Genomic DNA, 26,506 nt, shown 5'->3' on the forward strand with positions numbered 1-26,506 from the left:
CCACCTCTTTTCAGTGTGGGGATGACAAACTGTATTTCATGATGCTCACATGATCTATGTCGGTTAAGGTTAAAGTTCCCAAAGAAAGAGTGAGGCCAGCTTTAAATGATGCACATAATGAAATCAAAAATACCAAAGGTGTTAGGATATGACAATCAAGAGGTGAGCTAGACTCAAGTAATAACACTAGGTTATTCTTGATCATTGCACATCAAACCCAATGAGAGTCTTAAAACTACATCTTAGGTATGACTAGTGGTTGCACTAATATATGAATGAATGAAATGGAGTACGTATGAATGAATGAAGCAGACTCTGTATTTGCTAAAGAAGGCTCCCTAGTTGAGGTCCCATATGTTGAGCCCTGATTTTGGGAAGTCTTAATGTCAAGTCCATGATTTCAAGGTCTCATGGCATATGATCTAATGATATGAAATATGTTATGTGCTATATGTAATATGTTATGTGCTGAGTGCAATATGATACATATGATGATGCATGTTACTCTCATGGCATGACTTTCCTAATCCAAATTTGGCAAGTCCACTAACTTGACTTTTCATAAACCATGTTGTTAGGAAAGATCTATTCTTACTCTTTATCATAAATTAAAATAAAATAAAAATTAAAAATAAGTATAACAAATGAATCAAAGTATTTTTATATTCGAGATGTTTTTTTTGTGTGTGTGTGCGCGTGTGTACGCGTGCGTGCGCGCATGCTCGTGTGTGCGCGTGCGTACGCGTGTGCTCGTGTGTGTTAGCATATTAGTTGGATTATAATATTTTATATTAATAATAAGTAGGTTAAGTAACTCATATTTTAGAAACAAAAAATTATATCTAAATAATAAAATTTGCAAGATAATTATTTAAATAATATTTATTAGTATAAATATTAAATGTAAAATCAAGAAAAATAAACAAAAGGATTAAAAGGATATGAGAGGGTATTTTGTCTTTACTGAGATTAGTCCCGTGGTATTAGAGCTAATACCACCTAATGGAAGGTATTAGTTATACGCCCTCTGATACTATGTAGGTGTATAACTAATCCATGGATTGGTTATACATAGACCCAAAATTTCTACGAAACATAGTACTAAATAATACCACACATAATACTTGAACTATTTCTCCTAATACGCGCTACCAAACGATCCCTTAGTGGTATATATGCTTATAATATTTGCAAAAGTTAAATTTAAAATATTAGCCTCCTCATATGTGGGCCTGATTCTTTTTCAAAAAATTTCGAGGAATGAATCTGTTACTCTTTTTGTTTTAGAAAGAATGACATCTTTTCTATTTGGTCTGTTTTAAAAAGAATGTTCTCTTTCTTTTTTTGGTACATTTTAATTTCAATTTTCCATGTGACATGTTTTAGGCCATAAGATTAAAGGACAATTTTGTACATTTTAGATAACTTTAAATTAGGACCACAAAAATTAAGAGTCTTCTCTACTTTCTTAAATTTCGTGTTAACTCAAACTAGACCATTCTTTTTTAAACAGGGAGTATGTTATATTACTCCATCCGTTTCAAAGAGGATGGTCTAGTTTGACTTGGAATGAAGTTTAAGAAAAGAAAGAAGACATTTTAATCTTGTGTTTCTAAATTAAAGTTATGTCAAATGACCAAAATGTCATTTAATCTTGTAGTTATAAACATGTCACGTGGAAAGTTAAAGTGTTACCATAAGAAAAAGAGTCATTGTTTATTAAACAAACTAAAAAAGCAATAGAAACATTCTTTTTAAACGGAAAGAGTATATGTTTAGTATAGCAACATTTACTATATCAATAAAAAAAATATTGAAACAAACAATGTTATTATCGAAAGATTTGATTATTGTACCAAATATCATATAAATATCTAATCAGCTTGCATCTTGATGTGATCTTTTCCAATTCAACTGAAACATCTTTGTCAGTTTCAAGTTCCAATCTTTTTTTGTGACCACAAAATCTTAGGCCCGGATTCTGTGTTCATTTCGTCAAGACTCACAATCATTGTGTATCACTCTTCTTTTTTCCTCTTTCAACCTATACAAACTTTAATTTTGCAAAGGTGGTTGTATGTTAGGAGTATAAAAGAGCAATCACGTGTGGTGCGCTGGATGTGACTATTCCTTCTTTATTTAAGGATCTCGAGTTCAATTTCTAATCTTTGAGTTCGATTCGTTCTCTATAATAGTACTTCACTTGAAACCACCACATTAAGAACATGTTATCAAACAACAATAACAATATATATATGTGGTGTAGTGAATAAGATTGTTTTTTTTTAATTAGAGTTTGAGTCCTACCGTCATGACTGATCTTACTGATGTCATTAGTCATAACGGTAGGACTCAAACTCTGATTAATAAAGAAACAATCTCATCCACTACACCATATATTTTATCAAAGTATCACGACTGTAACCAATGTCAACAAGTGTGTTTCCTGTTCCTACATGCATATGCCCAGGCTACTACTCTTTCAACAAAATGTCAAATTTCAATGCTGGAAATATCTTTTCGATGAGTTCTATTTTCTAGACAACTAAAGCATAGTTCTACGATTGTAATAAAACGAAGGCGTTGTTTGATCGATGACCTTGTTGATGCAAAAGGTAACTTAAATTTAGAGCAACAAAACAATAATTATGACTATTTTTATGATAAAATCACCGTGTGTGAAACCGATCAATCCAATAAGCAAATACCACGTCATCAAAATACCATATCCACATTAAATAGAATTGCTGATAGCCTAAACACGCTCTATAACGATGGAAATTTCTAGCATAATGTTCCTAACTACAGTTGCATGATGTGCTAAACCCCTGCAACTATAGTTTATAGAGGGGACAAAAACAACTTTTACCGGCATTAAATATTGACACTAATAAGGAGTGTTAAAGTCTTTACCGACATTAGTTAAGTGTCATTAGAGCCAACGTCGCTAAAGGTTTTAGGGACATATACAAAGAGTAACAATTGCCGTTAAAAATACATATTTAACGGCGATTAAAAATTAAATACCGCTAATGGTCATTTTTGTTGTAGTGTATGGCCTATTGGATATGATACTTTTATAGTGTGACGGTATTTATTTGATCATTTTATTTTATCTAAAGCCAAGTGTTTGTATTTTGATGTTTTGATAAATTAACCAATTATGGAGCAATGGGATCTTTGGCAGAGGGATTTGATTTTTCGAGCGGTAACCATGCATCCGAGATAAGTTTGCAGTTGTAAAGGTGGCAACCCTGTTGTGGTAGGTGGACACGATAATAGAGGGGCAGAGCTCTCATCCAATGGCGTGTTACTACGTTAATATTGTTGATCATATCTATAATTGCAGTTGTAGGTGATCTTTGCACAGTCGAGTCCATGGCTAGAGTTAGTTGTATTGTGTTTGGTTGAAATCTATGTTAACTACAGGTAATTGATATAGTGGACAATAGGGTTAAGAGTTTAATCATTTGTGATTACTGAAATCTGTATTCACATGTTCCTTGATGTTAGTGAAGTTGTTGAGCAATCTTGTAGCCATTGAGAGATGAGCTAGGTTTTCACGTAAATTTCAGTGTTTCTTTACTTCAAGTATTTAATGTTCTTCCGATTATTTATATAGTCAAGGGATCAGGTCTCTTTACTTGTGATGGACTCAAATAAGCTAACACCATTATTTTTACAATCGGGTGGATGAATTTTCTTCAACTTCCATTTTACGGTAAATATCATGAGGGATGGTAAAATAATCCCATGAAATAGGACTTGCTCAACAGTTTGTTTATTTATTAGTCAATTCATTTTAACCACATCATTTTTAATTTAAATGTAGTTTAACCCGCTCATTTTGACAACCCTGCAAACTATAAAAAAAAGTTAAATTAGTTGAGGTTATGTTCTAATTACAAGTTTTCACTACCTTAGCTTATTGGGTATTATTATAACGATGTAAGGAGTAATTAAGTCGTTCTAATTACTCAACAGAGAAGTCAAGTTGCAATATGTATACGAAACTGCTGGGGAGTGAGGTGAGCAGAATAATGTTAAATGTCAAAAGTGAATTTATGATGTCTTACCTAAAAAGGTATGTATGGGGAGAGAAAGCTATGTCTCTTACTCAAGAAAAAAATCTATATCTATCCTTTTCTTCAACTCCACCAAACAATGCTCTACTTAATTAGCTATTGGATCATTTCTATAAAAATAAAATTACAGTCACTTCACTATCAAGACACCCATAAAGTGTGACATTTTCTTTCATTTTAATTTGTTATTCTTACTTGTTCTTTATAGTCCATTTAGTCAAGCTTTTGAAATAATTTTACATGATAATTGAATAAAAATGTGCTATGTATTTACTATATACAACTATAATTTTAAAAAAGTTATTTTTTTTTGGTTAATAACTGTGAATATTACCATTGACAATCGAAATATTTACAACTCTAAAACAAAACACAGAAATGAGCACCCTAGTATTACAACCACCTTTTCGTATAGTGTTGCAATCACCTAGGTCTCCAACTAGAAAAAGAAACCAAAACCTACAACTAGTTATACAATTGTTGTTTTAGATATTGGCTATGTAAGACTCTCTTAAAACTACTCAATCCATTTGTTTTATTCCTCATCTCTTGTTGAATCTTCCTAATAACAAAGAAAGTATTTACACTTTTGTTTCTGAAAATTGTCCAGTTCCTGGCTTGTCAAATATGATATATCATAGCCCCCCACACTGCAGTAAGCAGTTCTTTCTTCATTTGACTCCAACTTTGTCTTTTCACCCACCTTATGCTCTGTGATACTCCTTGTTGCTTGTACTGAAACCTGTACAATTTGATAATTCATTTCTAACCTCAACTATCCAAGAACATTCAGCAAACAGATGAGTCGGGGTCTTCAGTTGACCCCTGGAACGCATACCACATATGAGATTGTTTACTGGAATGTTTATCCCATCTAGTAACTTATTAGATAAACATATATTGATTGATACATTTGATACAAAGTGAATAAATAAAGAATTGATACACGTGATATTCATTAATAATACAATTGTATTCATTGATAAAATTGTATTTGATAATACACTTGATACAATTGTATTCGTTGATACAGATTAATTGCTTTCATGATAAAACTTGATAAAATGAATACATCATGTATTTATCCTCTCGCCCCTCTCTCTCAAATCTCGTGTGTCTCTTCTCTGCCTCTCTCTCTTAATTTTGTTCTTCTCCCTCCTCCTTCTAATATGTAATTATAATTCCTAGTTAAATAAACTATAGTTATAGATCTCTAATTAAATCCAAACTATAATTATTTTTCTGAAAGTTACACCTCTAAGAAAAAGTTTTTATTAAAAAAAGAAATTGGTGAAAGTAATTTTTATGTGACTAATAAATTTGAAAAGCATTGAGCATCGATTAATGTTAGACCAAGCTTTATCAAAGTGTATTTTTCTCAGTAATACTCTTGGGAAAAACTATTTCTTTAGCTTTTGAAAAAAAAAAAAAACTTTCCCTGATCCCAAATACACTTATTCGGTCAAGTAGCTATTAAACGTGATACAAGAATTCATACCAGCATAATTCACCTCTAAATCAGATATCAAAAGTTATATATATATATATATATATATTAATGTATATAACTTACATCCGATAATAAAATAACGGAATTGAATTAATGTATATAACTTAAAATATACATTAGAACATATATTTTAAGATCAAGCATATTTTTTCAAAGTCGAATTCTAAGGAAAAAAGGTAAAAAATTGTCATTGTCAAACGCCACCGATAAATTGATATTAGTTGAACGAATTAAACTAGTAACTATTGTTTAGTTTATGTCAACTAATTAGTCCATTTCAGAAAAATAACTTTGACAAGATTGACAATGGTCTATTTTCTAGGAGAACTTCAGGAGTGGCACAAAAAAATATAGCGTTCACAACCAATAGCAATTTAACCATTTTTAGGTTGGGGCAGAGCTAAGTAGAGATTTGTGATTTTGGACAATTTCAATAACTTTTCGATAGATTATGTATTTGTATTAGGATTATATATATATATATATATTAACTTGTGAATCCCCTAAAAAGGTGTTCTAAAATTTAGAACCCTCAAATTTTTAATTTTGACTTCGCTTTTGTTGTCTAAAGATTGCCAATTATGAATAAAATTCAAAAAAATCAAAGGGAATTTTAAGATTATTGCCAATGAGTGTGTTGATTGAATTCGTTGAACACACATAATATTGAGACTATGAGACTACCACCTCAAATCTGCCTTTCGGGTGAGTACTCCTAATCAACTGAATCATTCTAGAACTAAACTATGAGACTTGCTAACCAAATATAGCTGGACTAGTGACTTGCATTTTTTTGGCACGTGCCGAAATATTTGAACTAGTCCATTAAAAGCATTTACTTTGTACTATTTTTGCAATTCTTATAGGTATTCAAATTTATTTAACCATTCACATTTTAAACATTGACATGATGTTTTCTTTGAAAGGACTATTGATTTTTGGATTCATTATAACATCTTTAAAGAAAAGGGGACAAAGGCAGTAGTGATATATATAATGGTACCTCCAATTAAAGTTGCTGTCGAAATTGATACTGTTGCATCGCGAAGAGGGCAATAGCAACATTATCGGTACTCTTTCCGACTACTATCATATCCTAATTCAATTCCGATATTTTATTATCGGATGTAAGTTCTATACATTAATATATATATATATATATATATATATATATATATATTTAATATCCTAATACAAATACATAATCTATCGAAAAGTTATTGAAATTGTCCAAAATCACAAATCTCTACTTAGCTCTGCCCCAACCTAAAAATGGTTAAATTGCTATTGGTTGTGAACGCTATATTTTTTTGTGCCACTCCTGAAGTTCTCCTAGAAAATAGACCATTGTCAATCTTGTCAAAGTTATTTTTCTGAAATGGACTAATTAGTTGACATAAACTAAACAATAGTTACTAGTTTAATTCGTTCAACTAATATCAATTTATCGGTGGCGTTTGACAATGACAATTTTTTACCTTTTTTCCTTAGAATTCGACTTTGAAAAAATATGCTTGATCTTAAAATTTTGAAAATTTAATTTCAAGTTAAATTTGAAAATTTTCATAAATTTAAAAAATACCCAAAAAATGTTTTCACCTTTTTCAGTTGATGTGAGACATTGTTTTGAACTATGGCAAAGTTGCAAAGAACAGGTTGCGTAGAATAGATAGTGACAAAGTGTCAACAAGTTTTAGCGAAGAATTCGAGTCTGTATAGGGATATATATTTTTAAGAAATTCGAATCTAAATGGGAATCGTACGTTAGTTCCACAAAGAAGCTATTACGTAACAAAGTTTTCTTATTTAATTAAGGAAATTTTTGTGGAAGGTTTTCTTATTCAATTAAGAAATTTTTGTGGAAGGTTTTCTTATTTAATTAAGAAATTTTTGTGGAAGGTTTTCTTATTTAATTAAGGAAATTTTGTAGAAGTTTCTTATTTAATTAAGAAAAAATGAGTGTAAGTTTTCCTGGCAACTTATTTAAGAAAAACTAAGTTTAAGTTTTCCTTGAGGCGGCAGCAAGTCGAAGAAGAACATATAAGTGGTTGCGGCAAAGATAATAAAGAATCCAAGTTGAACTTAACAATATTCTGTAGAGGCAAAGAAAAAGTTGATTCAGATAAGGAGTTATTGAAGATGCGGCGAAGACAAGTTTGAGTTGAACTAAGAGTTCCACACAAAAGAGGAGTCCTACATAAAGTAGGATTTCTAGTTGAAATAGGTTTTTGGATTCAGGTCCAAATCTATAAATAGGGCGATAGTTTCGTTTGAATAAAATTGTGCACTTACATAGAGAGAAGATCAAAACACAATCAAGAGGTTTGGGAGAGTTTTGAGAGTTACTTGGGAGTGTTGCCAGTTTTTGAGGAAAACGTTGTAAGATTGTTATTAAGAGTTTTGATTACAATCGAGTTTGTGTGTAGGATTCGTCTAACAAGTTTGAGAAACTTGATGGACGGTAGAAGACTGAAACCTGGGGTTTTTTTGTCTTGGGTAGCTAGGAATTAGAGTTTATAATTTATTAGCTAGGAATTAGAGTTTATAATTCCTTAGGTTACATAGGTTTGTAATCTTGTGTTGGGACTTGGAGTTTAATATAGTGAAGTTAAATCCTACAGAGGTGTAGGTCGTGATTTTTAACCGTATGAGTTAGGGTTTTTCGCGATAAAATATTGTGTTATTATTTTATTTGCTTCACAAAACGTAACTGCTGTAATCTACAGATGAACATATAAAATATACTTATTCCTTAGGCAAATTTGGGGGTCAGAATTTCAACATTACTCACAAAAATTGAAAAACAATTCCAAATTAGCATTCATGCATGGCCAACACAATTTGGTTCAAATTCCAAACATGATCAAACGGCTACCTAATATCTTTAGGCATACGACATAAACATAACCCTTAACTTGATTTCAGCGGATATCTATACCCTCCAACTTTGAGTATGCACAAGTAGACACTTAAACTTGTATAAATTGAATAAGTAGACACATGTGTCATACATGACATAACACATGTATACAGACGCCACATTGAAAACAAATTTTCCATGTAGGGTGCCATGTAGGACGGATGTATCTATTTGTTCAATTTTATACAAGTTTAAGTGCCTAGTTGAGCACATCCAAAGTTAAAAGTCATAGTTATCAACTGACGCCAAGTTAAAAATCATGTTTATGTATTACCAGACAAAAAACAACTAATAAAATTTTTTTTCTTCTTCTTTATAATAGTTAATATATAATATATCAAACAATAAAATCATTAATCAAATATTCTTTTAACAAAGTTTCTCATGAATTAGTTTAGTTTACATATCCTAAATACACATAAATTTCAAATAAACTGAATTTAGATAGATCAAGATGAATTGAGCCATTAAATGCACTGATTATAAATCAATCCAAGCTTAAACAAACTGAATGATTTTCATAAAGTAATTTTATCCCATCTAATAAGTGAGAAGGGGAAAATAGCTAACTAGGCGTTTGTTTGAATTAAACAAAGATGCGAAAAAGATCACCATCCATTATTGATGATTTTTGTACGTCTTGCTAGTTGGTTGAAGAGATATTGGTGGTCCTTTCGAGTTAATTATAGCTTTATGCTGGGGAAGTTTCTAACTAGTTCAGCTCGCACTTGATACGAACGATAAAAAAATGAATTTTTAATCTAATTATATAGTCTTAACAATTAGTTTATAAGATGATATTTACTCAATAATGTAATATACAAATACAATCAGTTTTGGACACCTAACTTTTGTAGTCGTTCGATACTAGACATTTAAAGGGCAGATGTTGTCCTTTGACTATCTGAACATAATTTTTCACAGAGTATGAATATGTATATAAATTTGCAAAAGTTTTCATAAATATTAGATAAAAAATTATAATGATAAATTTAATATTATTACTATGAATAACAATTGTATTCCTCCGATATATTTCTTTTCCCTTTTTATAATTCTTTGCATTATTTTGGTCCGTTGGAGTGTGAACAAAAGAAAGGTAAAGAGAAAATAGGCAGGTGACCTAGATTTTGGGTTAGGGAGATGTGAGGTCTAAAGTCAAATTTCACAGCGAGGTCTTAAGTCTTTTTCTTTTGACTGATATATAAATATTGAATAACATACCGTCAAAATTTATTGTATATATATATATTTATTTTAACATGTTATAAATGTAAATTCCTGAATTACCAAATATTATTCGGCCCCATATAAGTCTTTTTCTTTTGACTGACATATAAATATTGAATAACATACCGTCAAAATCTATTTGTATATATTTATTTTTGGGCAACTTTCACATATAGCAAACAAAAAATTCATATTTGTATGCTATAGCAAACTTTGCATAATTGTGCTCCATAGCAAACATAAAAATGTATAATTTGCTATACATATACAATTGTATAATTCGCTGGCCTAAATTGTATAATTCGCTGGCCTATTTCGCTGCAATTGTATAATTTGTTTTGTGTACAGTTGAATCGAATTAAAATGTATGTATATTGCATAATTATAAGTGTATAGCAAGAAAATATATGTTTTTCTCGCTTTATACAAAAACATAAACACAATATATACACTTCTGTTGTATAAAGCTAGAGAAAATTGTATTTCACTGCAATCGTATAATTCGCAATTGTATAATTCGTTGGCCTTTTTCTCTGCAATATCTGAAGTAAAATGTTTGTAAATTGTATAATTAAGTGTATAACACGAAGATATACATTTTTGCATGTGTATATACAATTTTCTCTCACTTTATACAAAACAGAAACAAAATTATACACTTTTGTGTATAAAGCGAGAGAGGCGAGCGAGAACGGAGAGTGGTGAGCGAGATTTTTGGGAGAGAGATGCTGGCAAATTTTAGCTAATGTTTGCTATGGAGCACAATTAAATCAAACCCTAGCTATTCCATTTAATTTGGGTTATTAGTTTACTATTATATACAATTTTCCCTTTATTTTAACATGTTATAAATCCAAATTTCTGAATTACCAAATATTATTCGGTCCCATATCATATATGGTTCACGTTTCGATTATTCACTTCTAAACTACATGAGATATCAAGTGTCCAACATTAATAGTTGAAGGCATGAGTTACGTTATCGTCTTCTTATTTGTCTTGGACAAATTCTCATTTCATTAACTTATTACTTATGAGAGTGAATTAGTTGAATGGAGGATATAGCCTTTCGACTACAGCTTAATTTGAATCAATGACTTTTTACATAGCAGGGAGTATAAATGTGCAAAACATTACTAAAATTTTATTCTATTTGTCCTATTTATGTGATACATTTAGGATTTCGAGATCCAAACAAATTTATTTTTTATCGAAAAATTGTCATATATCTTTTAAATATTTTTGAATTGTCAACTATTGTGATTTATAATAATATACTTTTTACCTAATTTACAAATATATAAATTTCCTTTCTAAAAAAATTAAAGATTGATTTAATGAGCAAATTCTCAATCAAACATAAACTGTTTGATTGTCGAAAAATGAAATGTGTCACATAAATTGAGATAGAGAGAGTATATTAGATCAAAATTGTAATAATAAATATCTTAAATGAGAATGAATATTATATCATAAAAATAGAAGGACATGAATTGCACAAGCTCTTTCTATATCTATACTATGTAATATGTATGTATGTAATATGGTGGGGCTTAAATATGCGGTTTCCCTCTTTGGCTTAGAAGAATTTACTCATTACTATCAATAATGTTGTGCAACTTTTATGTGTCGCTGTTTCCAGCTTCACGGGAAGATAAGGTGCATTTATACTATTAGGACTTAGGACCAATGGTTTTTCATGTCACCAATTAGTAGTGGAGAAAATAGTAGTCTCCATTTTGAATGTACTAGCTTACTTTTCTCTTCTTTTTTTTTAATTAATTATATACTTGGATATTTCTCTGTCGTTTTTCATTAATTCATAGGATTAGAAGTAAGTTTATTAGTTACTCCTATATGGTTGTGGAAATAGAAAACATCAAATTCAGTTGATGGTCTGCTTATATGGATTTAAATAATTTTCTTCTCATGAGTTAGTTTTTAAGGTTGAGTTATGCATATATATATATATATATATGTCATATTTTACAATTATTTGCAATGGACATTGCTAGGGTTACTTACCAAGTGAAATGTTTGTCAAAAAGAAAAGTTGTATTACAAATGTGCACAATAGCAAGAGCTAAGGAAGGGCCTCGAGAGTAGTGTGTTGTGTTGCTTGGTATTGCCTATTTGATTGTGAATTTGTGATCTACTACACACATTTATTCATTGACAACCACTAATATTAGTAGTTATTCCCTTGTTAGAGGGGTATATTGTGGCATAACTACTCATTGAGACGATATGATTGAGATTAAATCTTGTTAAATTGACAACAAGGTTATTCCTATAGTGGAATAGATGAGATCTCTTCACCCTTAATCAGATGTCTGGAGTTAAAGTTTGAGAATATTTGAAAAACTACAACTTAATATGATGATGTTCATCTTAACTAGGTCCTAAGCGAGGCGAAAGATCTAAATTAATTGAGTCGGTAAATTTTGAAATCATACAAGGCAAAGGGTTATCCTCTTGATCTCTTCCTCCTCTTTTTTCTTCTTGCAGTAAATTATAAGCACACAACTAGAATTGAAAACAAAAGAAATTAATTGAATTTTTTTAATGTAGAATATTGAAGGCCCACTGTTTTATTGGCTAGAATTGGGTGGGTAATGTTGAATTGAGCTTATATGGTATGCTCCTATAATGATTTAAATAATGGCATAATTGAAAATATTTGAAGATAGCATTAACTTCTTTTTCTTTGAGTTTGAGAAAAACCTATTGAAGAAAGACAAAGTCATCAACCTATTAATTATTAAGGCTTGAATTGTTTTTGACAATGGAGAATTGTTGATTTTGATATCAGAACGGTGAAGATTAAATTTGGAGTCATTTAAAATTGATTGGAATCATTTTTTTCAAGTAAAAAAATGATGCCAAAATTTGTACAACCAACAATTATGATGATCAACAAGGATTTGGAGCCAAATTGTGACGATTCATTTGGATTAATTGCCAAATTATAGATCCATTATCAAGCTTTGCGATCTTGACGAATTTTAAAATTTGTGATAATACAAGTTTCATCAACTACTACTAAAATAAAAATTCTTGTTAACCGTCGTGTATAATTTGTTGTTATGTTCTAACCACGAATTAAATAATTTAACAGACATTAAAATTTGAAAGATCCACTTTGTCAACATACTTTGTGGTGGCGCAGTTGCTGAACAGTTACGATCTTAATTAAAGACGAAAATATTATCACTAAATAGACTCTACAATGCGCGATTTAAATTTAATACATTCAAATTTAATTAAAGCTTTTATACATAAAATATATACCGAACGAGAAACAAATAAAAATCCACTTTGTACAAGTCATTGCACAACTTAAACAAAGACGGAAATTAAAGTTTCTCAGACAGTGGTTTGTAGTTATAATCTATATTATTATTAAGAAAAGGGAAAAGAACACAAAAGAGTAAAATATTAATTACTCTTAAATAAGTGATGCACGTAAAATTTTTATGTAAACAATATTGCCTTTTTAATTATCAATATATAACACAATTCACGTATATTATTATATCTTTTCCAAAAAGTAATAAAAAAATTTAAGCTTTTGATGAACTTTTATTTTGAAAATAATCTCATCATTAAATATAATTGTATTACATATTTATTTTATAATAGTGCTACATATTTATTTTTATATAAAATATCAAAAGCCAAAAAAAGAAGGAAGAACACAAAGAAGAAAAACGAAGAAATTCTACATATTTATTTTACACGATAAAATACCAACCAAAATAAAAAAGAAAAGAGAACAGAAAAATGAAAAACGAAGAAATGCTAAATATTTATTTTTATATAAAATACTAAAAAAAAAGGAGAAAAAAAAACAAAGAATAACAATAAAAAAAAAAGGAAGAAGAAGAAGAAGGAATCAAACTCACGACCATCATAATAATTGAGGTACATAACCAACTGACTTGTGCGACAGTTTATATTAATTTAAATATTATTATGATATTATTTAGATATGTTTTAATTCTTTGATATTTTAATTTTAAAAAATATAAAAATATATTTTTTATTAATTTAAAGTTTAATTTGATAAAATTGTGACTTTAATATTTTTCTATGTATTATTTCTTATTCACTTCTTAAAAAAAAGTCAAATCATATATAATACTGATAATATATCATGCTAACAGAATATCATACAGAATTAAGCTCAATACTAAATGATATTAATATGTTATCAGTATAGCACCAATGGAGTATCATAGATGATTAATTCATAATAGTGATATTGACATCATGCACAGAATAAGAAAGAAGAAAATGAGGTATTCAAAGTAAATAATTTGGGTCATGAGTCCATTAAAAATAACTAATTTAGATTAAATCGAATTTGAATGTATAATTTCACAGTTAAATCTATTTTGTGTAGTTTTCCCTCGAAGAAAAAAACCATCATTTCATGTTTCATGCATTTATGCTTTAATTTATGTTAACCTACTATTCACTCGTAAAATGTGTATATTGTATTTAGCAGCTTAATTAATTCTATCTAAAGTATAATCTAGAATTTTGTGTAGTTATCTATTTTGTTTAGTTTTCTCTCGTATAAAAAAACTATCATTTCATGTTTCATGCAATTAAGCTTTAATTTTTTTTCACCGACCACTCACTCATAAAATACGTTTTTTTTTTATTTAGCAGCTTAATTAGTCTATCTAAAGTATAATTTAAGATTTTTCACTTCGTTCGGTTATATTACGATATGTAATTTTATGTAATTTTCTTAAATTTATCAAATAAAATTGACATAGAATTATGTTATTCTTAATAGTAAACTTGATTGATGTGATAACGTCGAAATGAAAAATAACTTGTTATAATTGATTAAAATAAATTGTTGTTTTTGTAACTAGTAAAACAACTAATTCATATATTAAACTTTGTATAAGCTTACGACGTTGGGTAGTTATATAATTTGAAATAAGTTATTCATGTATAGTATTCACATACGTTTAGTTTATAATATACAATCCTATTGAATTAATATTTTTTTTAAAAATTATTTATATCTTATGCGATGTAAAAGATAAATGGCTAATAGCCACGTAATATATATACTTATAATTAATTAATTACTAATATTTACCTAATTTAACGCAGACGGTCAAAATAACTCTGATGTATATTGCTTAAAATCTTTATTTAATTATAATTCTACTTAATTAGATATCAAAAAGAGAAATGAGATCTATTGATTTGTCGTATATACGTATATAATATTCAAGTGTGGTTTACGCTGTTGTAGTGGGATTTAAAAGAGATATACCAATTAGAATGGAGATAAGTTGCTATATTTAATTTGTGTGGCCAACTACAACTATATACCTGATGAAATTATTGTTGGGCTTCCTATGTATATTTTGATTCTTTTTGCATTTCCTCATTTTTCCCATCACACTTCTTGGTCAATAACTCATGATTGAATCTATGGAATCTGAGTGAATTAATGGTGGGGATATTCTTTTAGAGTAACATCATTTGGATTCAGAAATTTATGTCTGAGTGATCAGTTTTCTTTTTATTTATATATTTGAATACCAAAATTAAGAAAAAAAGAAATGAATCGAACTCAAAAATATTCAAATTGACTTTTTAAAAATAATTTATAAATAAGTTTATTTAAATATCTTTTTACACATCTTTCTGATCATTTAATCTTAATTGTCCTGTTCCTACGTATGTAGGTGGTGCCGATGATGTTTCACTATTAATGATCATAGTTCATGGGTTAATTTGCATAGATTGGATTTATTTATCCATATTGGTTCAATCCATGTCTCGTCCAAAGTAACAATTTACTAGTTTGTCAATATTTTAGCTTGTTCAAACCATTCATTTAACACCTAGGATCATAGATTTAATTTAAACACTGAATTTTAAAATTGTGTTGAGCTAACTAAAAACATACCTACATAAGGTGTGGTAGAATACTCATGAATTATGACAGAGTATACCTAACGTGGTTGCATCTTTCACCTCATATCTCTAGGATGACATATCTTCCAACCAACTGTTTCAATTTTAAATGACTATCACAAATTAAACATGCATCAATCTTTACTTGCAACATTTTAAATAAGCTCATTATTCTATAAAGAATTGATAAACAATACTTAGTATTAATTATAGAATAAAACTTTGTAGCTTGTCAAAAGTAAAATAAAGACCAGAGTTACCCTATAATGATCGTAAGACACTAAAGTTTGATGAGATCAACACTTGTTGGGTTGTTTGCCCCAAAATAGTCTCTATGCTCTTGGGACATTTATTTATTTTTTAATATTTTACTTGATGGTAAACTATACTTTAAATTACATTATTATATATATAGTGAACAAAAGTGATTTTAGAAGTATATTGCATTATTGTTTTAAAATGAAATAAAGTGACTTCGATAGAATATTCTGATGGACCATTCAAAGAAATATGTAACGTAACTAAAAGAATTTTACATTAGAGGGATAATACAATATTAGTATAATACTAAGATATGACATATGAGCCTAACTTAACCCCAATAATGTTAGCTCATGTGAGTAAATTTTTCCAAGTTCATATTAGGAGATCAAATTTTCATCTCTCTATCGATGTGGGACATCTTAATGTATAATTATAGGGACAAGCATATATATATGGTCCATGTCATTGACATCTAGCTGTACAGTAGCACCATTATATTGCCTACATATAGCCACCTCCTTAACTTCATTTTTTCAACAATTCCTTAATAGTATATTTATGTAATGGAAGCTAACAATGATTACACACAAGATGGCACCGTTGATCTTCGTGGTCATCCTGTCTTAGCCAACAAAACTGGCAAATGGAAAGCTTGTTCTTTCCTTGTAGGTAATTAAACCTCCTTCTCTATCATTATTAATTATTAGCTATCTCATAAAAATATATATATGTTGTTAGTTCTTACATCTCCACCGGTGCCATAGCCATAAAATAACACTACACTAAAAGTTTTTTTTTTCAACCCGATGTTCGGAGTCCACATTGGAGGTCCGACTAAATTCAAATTGCGCTCTGCAAGGCCCATTCGGGGTGGAACTTCCAACAGGATTTTCTGCATACCCAAGGCTCGAACATGAAAGCTCTGATTAAGGGTGAAACACTACTACTCCACCACTAATCTCGATTGGCTAATTAAGGACCAACTCAACTTGTCCAATGTTTCTTTATGAAAAACACATATGGAAGGATGACATATTGATTCTTAGAAAGAGGATGATGATATTAAGTAAAAGGTTTTGGAATATAAGATTTATTATAAGTCAAATCCATGAACTAGATTTTTCCTATCTGATAAAATTGGAACGATATAGAAAAGATTAGCATGGTTGTTACGCAATGATGACAGAATTGGTCCGATCCATGTATTAGATTTTAATTGTATGAACAATGAAGTGCAGGTTATGAAGCATTTGAGAGGATGGCTTTTTATGGAATAGCTTCAAACTTAGTGGTGTATTTAACAAGCCAACTACATGAAGATACAGTTGCATCAGTTAGAAATGTGAATAATTGGTCTGGATCTGTTTGGATTACACCACTTCTTGGTGCTTATGTTGCTGATACTTACTTGGGCCGCTTCTGGACCTTCACATTCTCTTCAATTATTTACGTCATGGTACGCAAACACATCTCCCTCTTTCATTTCATTTAACGTGACGTCCGTATAATGTGTAAAAGAATTTTTAAAAATAATTTATGATTTAAATATTGAATTTGTGTTGTTGAGAATCATTTCATTAAAAATAAAAGAGAAATTTTAAAGCTAAATTATTTCTAATTATAATAAAATAACGAGACGGACTAAAAAGAAAAAAGTATCACACGCAAAAACTTAATATAATCAGATAATCTACCATAATGGGGTAGGATTTCGAAAAAACCTCCACCGGCTACTGTAGATCCGCCCCTTATGAGTATCTCCTTTCAGTCACGTGAGTGATAAATACACTTTTTAATTTGTAAATCTTTAGTTAAGAAGCTACAAAAGGAACCTTTCAAACGATTTAGTCCAATTGCATATAATTAAATATAATCATTTCCGCACCACTAACGTCTATCGTTATTGGCCTACAATGCACTATAATTACCAATTAATTATTTAGACGATTTCTTTTACTTTTTTTAAGTAGGGCCTGTAAACATTAATTCCATTTTTCCCTGGCTAGAAAATGACCCGTGTCTAAGTTAAGCCACATATATAGTTGGTGGTTTGCCCTAGCCGTACACCACTAACTATTTTGTATATATATATGTATATATAATTTTAGAATAATTAAATATGAGCGTTGAATGTATTTTAAATGCTCACTTAAATTTTAATTAATTGATAATGAGATATATGCTGCAATGATACAGCCAGCTGACAAAACAATGAGACGGATCCACTAATTCTCCTTGCTCTTAACAACCTTTTCTCTCCCTTTTAAGAGACTTTTAGACCAATATGGTGTTGTTGTTTATTGTGATGTAATTCATAATTAAAAAATAATTTTTTTGAAATTTATGATTTGAAACAAGTCATAAATGTTCGTGTGACTGTAAATTAACTTGGAGTGAATTTTTTAATTATAATCGAATTTCGAAATGTGTTATTCTTTTAGGATCGACGAAAAAGAAAAATATATCAAATAAACTGAAACGTTAATACTACCCTATTTAATTTGTAAACTGAGAACAGTACTATACATAAATAATAGTATAAGCTTTGGTTTCTAATATGAATTTCATATAACTAATGCAGTATTTGGTATCTGCTAATAACCTCTATATTAATTTTTTTTAATTCATTTTTTTAAAAAAATTGGGGTAGAAGAATGGAAATTGAGAGGGGTTTGGACATCTGCCAAGTAGTCAATTAACTAAGCTATTGAGATTTTTCATAATTTATTTATTTTAATATTCTCAGGAAGTGAAATAAGAAACAATATGTTATTATCTTAAAAATAAAGTATCTTTGTAGCAGACTATCTCGATACTATAGTCCACATATTATTGTTAATTGATGAAAATTCTTGCATTATTAATACTCAGATAATTCAAGTATAACTAGTATGTGAATCATATAGGAGGATTTAATTTTATAATTCTCTACAATATATTTTTTAATTATAAGTCTTTTTAAAGATAAATTTGCATAAAAGATTTGAAAGTATTTTATTTTATTATTCAATTTGTAAATAGTCATAAAAGATCAGTTTCTCGAACAAATTATGGGTAAGTGCTATAACTTGTTTGAAGTTTAAATTAATTGCCACCTGTATTTTTGTGTTAATTTAGTGATCAATTTTAGAGGAGATTTATGAGCGCTCTGCTGGAATGAAAATGAGATAGCTTTTTACTTCATTTTCAGAGTTTCGGTTTCATCACCAGTCAAATTTTGTCCCTTTTTAGTGCGATAGTGACTTGATTTTTTTTTTCCATTTTTTTTCATTTGGTTAGTACTACTCAGTTTCATATTAATCTATCATCTTAAGAAAAATATATATCATAAATTACTTACACTTATCAAAATAAAGTTAATTTAAAATAATCCATTTTATAATCCAAAAAGTAATACCCTTTGAAATTGCAAAAATAAAATAAAATTCGAGTGTTCACTAATTATTTTGCATCTACTCCAATGATAAATATATATATATATTCATGGCTTGTGCTATTGAGCATTTGTTCACAAATTATCTTGATATATATAAATATGGATATAAAAGGTAAATTAATTAGTAAAATTAATGATCGTTAGTTATATAATTTGAGTAGCGTGTAAAATGAAAAATAATCTAACGGAGAGAATTAATATTTAACTACACTTACTTATTTTTCTGATTAATTATAATAAAATGGACTGATGGAACTATAATTTTCCACCAGGGAATGGTTCTTTTGACAATGGCCGTATCAATAAAAATTTTGAAGCCAAGTTGTGAAAATGGAGTATGCAACAAAGCTTCAACATCTCAAATTGGTTTCTTCTATGCATCGTTGTACATAATAGCCATTGGTGCTGGTGGAACTAAGCCTAATATATCAACATTTGGTGCTGACCAATTCGACGATTTTAATCCCCATGAAAAAAAACTTAAAGTTTCCTTCTTCAATTGGTGGATGTTTAGTACATTTGGTGGTGCTTTACTTGCCACAATTGGACTTGTTTACATTCAAGAAAACATGAGTTGGGGATTAGGTTATGGAATTCCAACTGTTGGATTAATATTTTCACTAATCATTTTCTATATTGGGACACCAACTTACAGGCATAAAGTTAGAAAGTCTCAACATCCTGCTAAGGATCTATTTCGTGTTCCTATTGTTGCATTTGCCAACAGGAAAATGGAACTACCTAATGACTCTTCACAACTTCATGAACTTGATATGCAATATTATTTCACTACGGGGAAACGACAAGTCCATCACACTCCAGTATTTAGGTAAGTTTTTATCGGAAGATATCGCCTTTAATAAGGTTACTATGTTTTTACATGATCTATAGCATTTGAGTATTTGTTTTTATGCTGTGTAATACTCTCTCCTGTCCACTTCTATTTGTCATCGTTTTCTTTATTTAGAGTCAAATCATAAAAATTTTGATTAATATTTTTTTATCATATTGATATGCAAAAGAATTGCAATTTATAATTCTTTGAATAATTTTTGAATAGTTAAATTTAATTAATCAAATTAACATTAAAAAAGCACAACATAACAAATAAAAGTGAACAAAGTATTATTTACACTGCTCTACTGTTGGTTCTTTAAGCATGGTTGCTTTCCTTTTTGTCAAGTTGCATAAGAACAGCAGCTATCACTAGTTTCAACGTGGCAACCTGTTAATTGTCAATTTCAATTTTAATTTATCTGTCTACCTTTCACTTTTTGTCAGTTTTAAAAAGAATATGTTATCATTTTATTCCGTAACTCTTTAATTTTCACTTTTTCACATAAATATATTTAAAATTAAAAGATACTCATTTTAGTTCATTTTGCATATATTTAGATTAAGATCATAATATTTTGCCTTTTTTATTTTGTTAAGAAACAAGTCAAAATCAGACAAACAAATTAAAATAGATGACACATATAATTACTCTGATAGCTTAAGGATAAATGAGGGACCTAAGACACAACCAACCATAAAATTCGCTGTTACTATAGTTACAATCAAATTGGACTTGGAATCTATCCAACTGATCGATCCACATCATCATTAGCCTAATCCTATGAGTTGCCTTTACCACAGGCAAGGCACAAAATCCCCATAATTAGCTGCCTTAATATGACATAGATTGATTAATATATTACTAGCATATACTTAATGACAAATTAAACCAAAGTCCCAAATCATGGCAAAGAGTCAAATAAATGAGCACCATATATAATTGAGCATTTATCTGATAATGATGAAGTGTGTGACTATCTCAAAATCTCTTTCTATTATGATAATGTGTATGATTATCTTATCTAAAAGCTTAAATATTAGAGAAAACATAATTTTATTATTTAATTGTATACTCAACAATATCAAATAAGCCAAAATAACTCTGTTTTATTCAGGTTCTTGGACAAAGCAGCAATGAAACATGACAATGATACAGGTTCAAGGCTACCATGTACAGTGACTCAAGTGGAAGGAGCAAAGTTGATCACAGGAATGGCCATGATATGGCTTGTAACCTTAATCCCTAGCACCATATGGGCACAAATAAACACTCTGTTTGTGAAACAAGGAACCACTTTGGACAGACATTTGGGTTCAACATTTCAGATTCCAGCAGCATCATTAGGAAGCTTCGTGACTCTAACTATGCTATTATCTGTGCCAATGTACGATCGATATTTTGTGCCTTTTATGCGCAAGAAAACAGGAAATCCAAGAGGAATCACATTGCTCCAGAGGTTAGGAACAGGGTTCTTCATTCAAATTCTAGCCATCACGTTTGCTTACGCGGTGGAAGTGAGAAGGATGCACGTCATTAAAATGCATCGCATCAACGGGCCTAAAGAAATAGTCCCTATGACAATATTTTGTTTGTTGCCTCAGTATGTGCTATTGGGTGTTGCTGATGTGTTTAATGCCATAGGTTTGCTTGAATTTTTCTATGATCAGTCACCAGAAGATATGCAAAGCCTCGGAACGACGTTTTTCACTAGTGGGATCGGGCTTGGAAATTTCTTGAATAGCTTTTTGGTGACTATGGTTGATAAAATTACAGGGAGTAATGGAGGGAAGAGCTGGATTGGAGACAATATGAATGATTCACACTTGGATTACTATTATGGTTTTCTCTTGGTCATGTCTGTCTTAAATTTGGGAGTTTTTCTGTGGGCATCCAATCGATATATCTATAAAAGGGAATCCAGGGAAATGAAGGATGAATTTCCAGAGTTGGAAGGCAAAGTCATAGACCTTCTTCCTTAGATTTGGAAGATTATTTAAGGATTAAATTATGTTATATATACATTAGTTGATTTAGTATTAATCTCAATCTTTTTTTTTTTTTAACTTCCTGTTGTATAAGTCAATTACATACCATAGCTAATTAATATAGTTATTTTTGCATGGTATGTCATGTTTAAATAGTTATCTCATAAATAAAAAAAGCTTTAAGAATCTCATCTCCTCCATCCTTCCCAATTTTCATATTTTGATTTAATTAGAGTAATCTTGATACCATTATAGTTGTTGCAGTTCTAATATCACTCTTCTTCTTGAAACAACCTAGTTAGTCATTCCATACCTGCTATATCTTAGCTTTTCCAATGTTATAGGGGGATCTCGATTGGTCATGTTTCTCTTCTTCTAGGCATCCGCTGCGTATCGATCGATTCAGTTCGATTTTGAAGTTTAATGGTTTGGCTTATTGGTTATCGATTTGTAAAGCTGTTAAATCGTTACATAACCATTAATATATTGGCTTATCAGTTATTGGTTTATCGATTTTTTATCGTTATCAGTTCGATTATCTATTTAACCTTGACCAAAAAGAACATTGAAAATTAATTAGAAATAAAGTGACAAACCAAATAAACTGTGCACATGAGTTCACAAGTTAGATGTTGCTAAAAAATAAACAGTTTTACGTTGTAGAATTACCAAGTGTTTAAGATAATCAGAAATAAAAATAGAAAACCAAACTCTAAGTCAAAGTAGTTTATATACAAAATGGTATAAGTATAATTATTTAATTCTGTTGAGTCAAGTAGTTAAGTATAACTCAATGACAACTGTCATTGATCTTATTCTGCTTAGTGTAACAGAATACTGTTAAGTTGTTAGGAAGACAGATGTTGTTAAAGATAGCAGGTGTATATATATAATGTAATCTACATAGTGTAAAGTCAGTTAGTGAAATAATAATGCTCAGTTCCTAATTCATCTTCTCCAATTACTCTCTATCTTCTAACTGCTTAATCTGAAGAAGTTCATGGAGTTTAACATGGTATTAGAGCTCTACGCTTTCTAACTATATTATTAATCAATCATTTTTTTGCAAACAGTTGGAGTGGATTCAGGTTCAATTGCGAAGATGTCGATTAAGAGTGATAACACAGGCAATGACACGACTAAAATTGTGGTAATCGATCAACATCACCCTCTGTTTCTTCAATCGTGTGATACGCCAGGAAGTTCATTGATCTCGATCAAATTAACTGGTCCAAAAACTGTGCGTTATGGAGCAGCACCATGTGCATCAGTTTGCTTGGTAAAAGCAAATTAGGCTTTGTCAATGGCCGATATCCAATCGAAAAGTTTGATTCATCGTTGCATCAACTTTGGGAAAAATGCAATGCTATTGTGCTCTCGTGGATCATGAATTTAATAAGCACGGAACTACTCAGCGGGATCATCTACACATCCAGTGCATACAAGTTATGGTTGGATCTATAAGAGAGATTCGACAAGGTTAATGACTCTAGAATATTTCATCTTCATAAGCTACTCTCCTATCTATTTCAAGGCACATCTTCAGTTTCAAGTTATTTCTCAAAGATGAAGGAGATCCGGGCTGAATTTGATGCCTTAATCCCTGTCCTTGCTGCAACTGCATTAAATTGAGGAAATACAGTGAGCACTTTGAATATTAATGCCTTCTACAGTTCCTCATGGGTCTCAATGAATCCTACTCCCAAATATGTGGCCAAATTATGTTGATGACTCCTACACCATCTATAAACAAGGTGTATGCTATGATCATTTCTGAGGAGAGTAGAAGATCTATAAATTCTCCTATTCTATTTGATAATCCAGAAGGAATTACGTTATTCAGTAACACTAAAGGTAACAGTCGTCTAGGACATGGTGGTGGTCGAGCTGGTGTCTCAGGGAACAATTATCCAGGTGGAGGTCGTGGTGGATCTGGTACTCCAAACCATTACTCTGATAGTTATGCTAATAGACCTCGCAGATCTGATGTAGTGTGTGAATAATGCCATATTCGAGGTCATTCCAAAAATGCTTGCTATAAACTCGTTGGTTATCCTTCTGATTACAAGCACAAGAATAAGTATAACAATTCTTTTGCAAGAGCAATCCATCTCCTGGTGGACAAAATGGTAACAGGTTTGGTACTATGACTGGCGGCAATTTTGGTGCTTCTGTCAATTTTTCAGGACCTTCAAAGATGCAGCAACATGATGAATCTAACCAGCCTGAGAAAGCTAATGAAATCCTCACTGGGCTACCACAATTCACCAAGGAACAATATCACAAGATCCTGTTGATGCTTGGCTCTAAACCTGAAGACACTCACTCATCTATGGCAGCAGGTATGTCACTGTGGTACACTTAGAGAGAAACTTAATGGATAATTGACTCTGATTCATCCAGTCACATGGTTGAGTCATTACAGTTGTTAACCAACACTAGAAGTGTTTCACACCTTAAGGAGACTCAAGTACTTCTACCCACTGGAAATGTAGCCAGTGTAAGTCATATAGGTTCCTCTTGTGTATTCTCAAACCATGATGCAGTCACCAATGTTCTCCATATCCCTGATTTCAAGTACAATCTATTATCTGTTTCCAAACTTACCAAAGAATTGCATTGGGCAGTGCATATCTATCCCGATTTCTGTATTTTTCAGGACCTTTTCACTGGTCAGGTGAAGGGGATTGGTAGGGAGAAGGGTGACCTATACATTCTTACAAATCACTACAGTAAGAAGCATATTACTGAGGAAGTTTCAAAAAGCAATTCAGTACAAACTTGTGCAGTTGAATCAGTGCAAACCAGTGAGATAGATGCTGGCCTTTGGCATAGAAGACTTGGTCATGTTTCTGCTGGAGTTATGAAGACACTAGGAGTTCTTGGATCAGTACATTGTGAGTCTGTGTGCTCTTGCAGTTTTATCCTCTAGCTAAACAAACTAGACGTCCATTTCTTTTAAAAACTACTAGATCTAATTCATTTTTTGATCTCATTCACGGTGATGTATTGAATCCATTCCCACTTATAATGGCAAAAGATACTTCTTAACGCTTGTCGATGATCACTCCAAATATATGTGGATTTTTCTTTTACCTACTAAGTCTGATGTAATTGCTGCTATTACTTCCTTCCTGCTCATGGTGAAGAATGTATATACTTTCTCTGTCAAGTTTCTCAGAACTGACAATGGATGTGAGTTCTTTAACTTCTCCATGAAACAATTGCTACAACCCTTAGGGATTATCCACCAGAGTTCTTGTGTGTTCACTCCTCAGCAGAATGGAGTAGCTGATAGGCGACATAGAAAATATTGGAGGTTGCCAGGGCCCTCAGACTTCAAAGAAAGGTTGCACCCAAATTTTGGGGAGAATGTGTTAATATTGTCACCTACATCATCAACAGGCTTCCCACTCCAGTACTTTAGGTTCAGTTCCCGTTTGAAATGCTTCACAAGTTTTCCCCTTTCTTGGCTCATATGAGAACATTTTGCCTGGGGTATGTTACACAAATCAAAAGGTGGACAAATTCTCTCCAAGATCTTATCCTGCTGTTTTCCTAGGTTATTCATCAACACAAAAGGGCTACATCATGTATGGTCTAAGTTCAAAGATATTTTGTGTTAGCAGAGATGTTGTATTCAAGGAGGATATTTACCCTTTTAAGCATGTCACTGCCGACCTACCTCCTTTATTTCCTGCTCTAGATATACCTCCATCCAATATTGCTCCTCCGAATAACTTAGTTGTACCTGTTGATACCTCCACACACTCATGCCCCTTGTTGTTTCGATCCCTGATTCTCCAATTGTGTCTACAGTTGGACCTCCTTCAGTTGTGGTTAGGAAATCATCCAGAACTTCTAAGCCTCCGGTATGTATGAATGATTATATTACTCAGAAGCATGGTAATGCAAATTGTTGTTATCCTATATCACAAGTAGTGGGGCATAATCAAGTCTCATCCTCGTTTAATACTGCATTATCTTCTTATTAAGCTATTACAGACCCTGCTACTTATTATGAGTCTTTGCATGATCCTAAGTGGATTGCAGCCATGAAAACCGAGACTCGAACTCTATAAGACAATGCTACATGGAGCATAGTTCCCTTAACACCTGGTAAACATCCAATTGGATGCAAATGGATATTCAAGATAAAGTACACTGCCTCAGGTTCTATGGAGAGATATAAAGCCAGACTGGTGGCAAAGGGGTTTAGTAAACAAGAGGGGTTAGATTATACTGAGAGCTTTTTTCCTGTGGCCATGATTGTCACAGTTAGGTCT

General features: G+C 30.9%; 1 protein-coding gene and 1 non-coding gene across 3 annotated transcripts; both read left to right on the forward strand.

The window, feature by feature from the left end:
* The first annotated feature begins 16,392 nt into the window (after positions 1 to 16,392).
* On the forward strand, positions 16,393 to 22,406 carry LOC101268872 (protein NRT1/ PTR FAMILY 5.1). Of its 2 annotated transcripts, none has more exons than XM_004240858.5 (4): positions 16,393 to 16,630; positions 17,200 to 17,417; positions 19,670 to 20,226; positions 21,350 to 22,406. In XM_004240858.5, exons 1-4 carry the CDS (start codon positions 16,525 to 16,527, stop codon positions 22,212 to 22,214), a joined length of 1,746 nt encoding a protein of 581 aa, XP_004240906.1. In that variant the 5' UTR covers positions 16,393 to 16,524; the 3' UTR covers positions 22,215 to 22,406. The 2 variants fall into 2 exon arrangements, with proteins under 2 accessions (XP_004240906.1, XP_010322161.1); XM_010323859.4 differs by having other exon boundaries at positions 16,489 to 16,893.
* Positions 17,070 to 17,176, forward strand: LOC112939981 (U6 spliceosomal RNA). The gene has a single exon (XR_003247344.1). It is a non-coding gene; the product is annotated as a U6 spliceosomal RNA (small nuclear RNA).
* Positions 22,407 to 26,506: the final 4,100 nt, after the last annotated feature.

This window comes from Solanum lycopersicum, chromosome 6 (assembly GCF_036512215.1).
Source record: "Solanum lycopersicum chromosome 6, SLM_r2.1".
Classification (NCBI taxonomy): domain Eukaryota; kingdom Viridiplantae; phylum Streptophyta; class Magnoliopsida; order Solanales; family Solanaceae; genus Solanum; species Solanum lycopersicum.